This window comes from Durio zibethinus, chromosome 22 (assembly GCF_047325235.1).
Source record: "Durio zibethinus cultivar Kanyao isolate XHJ-2024 chromosome 22, ASM4732523v1, whole genome shotgun sequence".
Lineage (NCBI taxonomy): Eukaryota > Viridiplantae > Streptophyta > Magnoliopsida > Malvales > Malvaceae > Durio > Durio zibethinus.
The window spans coordinates 16,669,112-16,674,178 of record NC_143183.1 but is presented as its reverse complement, the minus strand read 5'-3'; the positions used below and the strand labels follow the sequence as shown (position 1 = coordinate 16,674,178).

At 39.4% G+C, this 5,067-nt stretch overlaps 1 protein-coding gene across 1 annotated transcript; it reads right to left on the bottom strand.

Moving 5' to 3' along the window:
* Window positions 1-249: 249 nt before the first annotated feature.
* On the bottom strand, window positions 250-5,067 carry LOC149512639 (protein ACCELERATED CELL DEATH 6-like). The gene is made up of 6 exons (XM_089751472.1): window positions 5,063-5,067; window positions 4,089-4,669; window positions 3,220-3,320; window positions 1,450-2,180; window positions 1,159-1,162; window positions 250-860 (listed from the first exon to the last, which is right to left on the bottom strand). Exons 1-6 carry the CDS (start codon window positions 5,065-5,067, stop codon window positions 327-329), a joined length of 1,956 nt encoding a protein of 651 aa, XP_089607598.1. The 3' UTR covers window positions 250-326.

Below are 5,067 nucleotides of genomic sequence, written 5' to 3'. Positions count from 1 at the left end.
GCAATAAGATTCACACAAGGAAACATATTTAGAAAAATTATCTAATATATAAATAGTAAAATTTTTTAGATTTCATGAGCAAAATTAGCAGGATAACACATACTCTTTAGATATATTAAAAATAATACAAAATTTTATTAAAGAAGAAATGTAATATGTGTCAAATTTTCAATTCCATTTGTGGAGTTAAAAAATCCCACTTACAATGTGTCATATAATAACTCATATTTAATTTACTAAAACAAAAGATATCTTCAGGCAAGTATTATTAACAACAAATTTATGTTAACAACCAAATATGGGCATGCGCCTCTCATCATGCCAAATTAAAACACATCCAATAAAGCAAATGATCTATCCACACAATGGGCAACCAGAAAGAAGCTTGAGCCAATGAGACAAGTGGTAATAGCAAGCCCCAAGGAAGGTTCTAACACCGCAAATGCGCCTGTAATGAAAGCTATCACCATTGCTCCAACTGCAATGAGAGTGCATCTATAGGCGTAGGGATATGAAGCAAATGACTTTTGAGATCGAGGCCGTGCCATAAGAAAGTGGAAGAGGACAGCTAAAAGAGAGAAAACCACTGCTATGGCATCGGAGATAACAAACATATTAAAAGCTGCATTACGAATTAGGATAGCGGTGCCCTCATCTTTGCCTTCTTCAGTTTTGAACCCGCCGGGTATGGTGAATGCTGCAGCAAAGGTTACTGTTGCTATTAGCGCCGCCACTACTAAATGTGACTCTCTTGCTTGCTCGAAACCAAACGGAGCCCTCCTATACAGTCGTATGGGACGAAACGGTACCCCTGCCACCTCCCCACTACCAAGCTCTGCCAACAAATTCAAAATTTGTTCCTGCAAACAAGCTTCATTATTATTTCAAGGAATGCAAATATTAGATAGACAAGAAATTTGATCTATGTAACAAGACGAATCAATCTATCCCTATTGTTTTTATTTAATTATTTCTAATAAAAAATTCACGAATTTTACATAAATAACTTTATCTAGGTCTTTTCTTAAAAAAAATTAAGTTTTGTTGTCACATTGATTGTATGAAAATCAATGTTATATATGTATCAGAAAATGAATACTAATGTTATAGATAATGTTATATTTTAATGTTAAATAAAATATTCAAATGTAATTAAGCCATACTAAGGTAAATGTCCATAATGCAATTAGTAGGATGGACAAAGTGTCACGGGTCCCGAAGCCGCATGGGTCGGACCTTAAGTCTCGATCCGTGACAAATGGTATTAGAGTCAGTCCTAAACCGTTCGATTCATATCAAGCGCCTTAAGAGAGGTAGATAGGGTGGTCAGCCTCCGTGACAAAGGCGTCACGAGGTTAGGTGATGAAAAATGTCACGGATCTAAGGAATAGTTTTGAATCTCACGTCAAACATAAAATGAGAGTCACTGAGGTATATAAGGGTTTACACTACCTTTGCCTTGTGAGGAGTCTTTTGTAAGAGAAAATCGTGAGGCTAGAGGGCCAAAGCAGATAATACCTCACAAGGGTGTGAATCGTGACAAGTAGTCTGATCTGAGACGTCGGATGAATAATGTCCGGATCCCAGAATCGCGCGAGTTCGGAGCTTAAGTCTCGATCTGTGATAAAAAGACTTACCTCCTTTTTCATAGTAAGATTTTCCTCGGCAAGTTCCATTTTATCATTTGTACACATCATAGCAGTTTCATAACGATTAGGGAGAGAAGTTACGAGCAGTTGGAGAGGCGTGTTGCCATGTTCATCCTTCTGACTTAAATGATTTTCCATTGATACATATCTGATACCAATATCATCTCCAAAGAATTGACGCAGTGGAAGACGATATAGAGTAACCGCAGCAAAGTGCAGAAAATTCCAGCCTCTTTTGTCCACTAGTTCACAACAATCTGGACAATGGCGGATAATCTCTTTCATTATTGATGCATGGCGTTGCCTTGCCGCCATGTGAAGAGCGGTCATCGTTCCCTCGAAATCGGCTATGTAGGCAGTAGATTTGTCCCTTTCTAATATTTGTTTCACAATTGAACGATAACCTAAATGTGCAGCAAAGTGAAGTGGACTCCGACCATTATCGTCTGTTTCGCTTGCCAAAATCTTTTTCATCTTTAGTATTATCCTTACCGTCTCTAAAACCCGGAATGAGAAAACAAAAAGGAAACTCTATTAGTGAACAATTTTCAAGGTCAATAACACAAATGAAGAAGAAATTCTTGCGTACAATATCCCCAAGGCCACTATATAGTTTGATTTGCTTAATTAATTATGGTAAGTCTCTTAATTCTCTGCAAAGTAGTTCGAGTTGGCAGAAACTGTTGAAGCTTAGACCAATTTTCTTTTCCTTTATTCAACATCAGAATGGGAGAGATGTTTGGTTGAATTTTGCTGTACAGCTAGGTGCTAGTGTCACGGACCTAAGGAAGAGTCTTGAATTCCACATCGAACATAATAAGAAGGTTACTGGGATATAAAAGGGTTCACACCACCTCCGCTTTGTGAGGCGCCTTTTGTAGGATAAAACCGTGAGGTCAGGGGGGTCAAAGCGGACAATACCTCACAAGGGTGTAAACCGTGACAGGTAGGCTGATCTGAGACGCCGAAAGGGTGAATGCCCGGGTCCCAGAGCCGCGCGGGTTCGGAGCTTAAGTTTTGACCTGTGACAAGTGGTATCAAAGCCAGCCCTAAACCGTTCGATCCACGCCAAGCACCTCAAGGGAGGTAGGTAGGGTGGCCAGCTTCCATGATGAGGGCGGGTATCAAAGCCAACCCTAAACCGTTCGATCCACGTCAAGCACCTCAAGGGAGGTAGGCAGAGTGGGTAGGGTGGCCAGCTTCCGTGATGAGGGCAGGTATCAAAGCCAACCCTAAACCATTCGATCCATGCCAAACACCTCAAGGGAGGTAGGCAGGATGGCCAGCTTCCGTGACGAGGGCGTCACGAGATTAGGTAAGGGAACCTCAAGGGAGGTAGGCAGAGTGGGTAGGGTGGCCAGCTTCCGTGATGAGGGCAGGTATTAAAGCCAACCCTAAACCATTCGATCCATGCCAAACACCTCAAGGGAGGTAGGCAGGATGGCCAGCTTCCGTGACGAGGGCGTCACGAGATTAGGTAAGGGAGAATGTCACGGACCTAAGGAAGAGTCCTGAATCCCAAATCGAACATAATAAGAGGGTCACTGGGATATAAAAGGGTTCACACTACCTCCGCTTTGTGAGGCGTCTTTTGTAAGATAAAACCATGAGGCCATGGGGCCAAAGCGGACAATACCTTACAAGGGTGTGAACCGTAGCAGGTAGACTGATCTGAAACGCCAGAAGGGTGAATGCCCGGATCTCAAAGCCGCGTGGGTTCGGAGCTTAAGTTTCGACCCGTGACACTAACACTTAAAGGCCATCATATCAGATATAAACACGAGAAGGTATTTGCCATAGTTTGGTGTGGCTTAAACTCATATACCATGGCATTGGCATCATGCTATAGTATATAGGATGCACCATTGATGGCCATCTTGTATTGGTTACCAACAAAATAGAGGAATAATTCTTGGTTACCAAATTGACTGCTACATGAGTAGTCTAGTCTGGAGGTCGATCAAGGAAAAGTAGTTTGCACTTTGCAATTACTTGGGTGTATTTTTCAGCTGTGGGCACCAGCTCAAGATAGAAGACTAGGTCGTAGCCCGTAGGTACTTTAAGCTGAAATTATTAGATTTATTGCCTATGATTACTTTAACATAAAATTATAACTAGATTAATTCTCAATGATTAATTAGCATAACCTTGAAAATATAATATTGGAATTAATATTTTATCACCACATTAAAAATGCATAATTATTAAAAACTCCTCCCTTTAAAATTTCTCATTTTATATATAATTGTGCTCAAATCTTGTTAACTAATGTAATGTTATAGATCATTAAATATTTTATATATTTAACTAACAATTATGCTGTCTATCAGTTAAATTTAAAATTTTAGTAAGCAAAATTCAATTTTCGACAATATTAAATAAAAAATTTAATGTAATAATTAATATAGGAAAAGATCAATAATTCAATAGTAAACTTACCTCTATCATTTGCCATGACCGCTGCATGCAAAGCGGTCGAACCTTTAGGGCCAGCATGACCCACCGATTTGCATTTAGTTAACATCTCAGCCACCAAATGATGATATGCTCTCCTAGCCGCTATGTAAAGTGGAGTCTCACCATATTTATTTGCAGGGTATACAAAATCAAGGTCTGCTTCGACTAATGCTTGCACCACTTCAAGATGGCCATATCGAGCTGCAATATGCAGAGGAGTATTTTCTTCCTTATTATCTCTTATTCTCAGCATTTCCTTGGCCGCTTCTATCCTATTCTCTAGGTCTCCTTGTTGAGCAAATTTAGCGCGTTCCAAAAGCAATTTCACAGTAGGACGATGCCCGTATCTGGCTTCAATGTGTAGCGGAACTTTCCCTTTTGCATTGGCTTGTAGTAGCAATGATGGGCACTGGTTAAGAAGGTGTTCGACGAATTGCGTGGATCTCAAAGTCGAAGCTCGGTATCTGTAATAAATCAAGTAAATGATATGAAAAACTATAGCCTTGTGCCTTCGGTTTGTCAAGTAAACATGGAGGACTGTGTTCTGATTTGGGGTAACAATGCTTCAATTTTGCCATCAACGGCAGCTTTGTACAAATCAACGTCCATGTAGGTGGCAGTCTCTACATTTAGAGATGAAGGATCCATTTGGTTGTGCGAGGCTGTCTTAGCTATTTTACAGCTAACTTTATATGCAATCTTCAATGAAATTTCTTTTTTTTCTTAACAATTTGTTAGTTTTCAATTTACAACTTGTGATGCATTAATGTTGACAGATACGAAACGTGTTGAATTTGTTCATAGTTGACGAGGTCAATGTGAAGTTCAAAGGCGAAATTTCTATGCCAAATAGTTGTTTTAATTTATTGATAAAATATTTAATAATAAAATTTAAATTTTGATAGTTTGTATAAAAATTTTTTTGTTAAAATTGGGGTAAACTGACAACTTCCAACCACAT

What these genes read in the sequence shown, in the direction of transcription:
- LOC149512639 (XM_089751472.1), bottom strand. An exon ending in GGTCATGGCAAATGATAGAG is followed by an intron (nt 3,321 to 4,088) that starts GTAAGTTTACTA and finishes CTGGCGTTTCAG; the next exon opens with ATCAGTCTACCTGCTACGGT. An exon ending in AGACGCCTCACAAAGCGGAG is followed by an intron (nt 2,181 to 3,219) that starts GTAGTGTGAACC and finishes GTTCACTAATAG; the next exon opens with AGTTTCCTTTTTGTTTTCTC.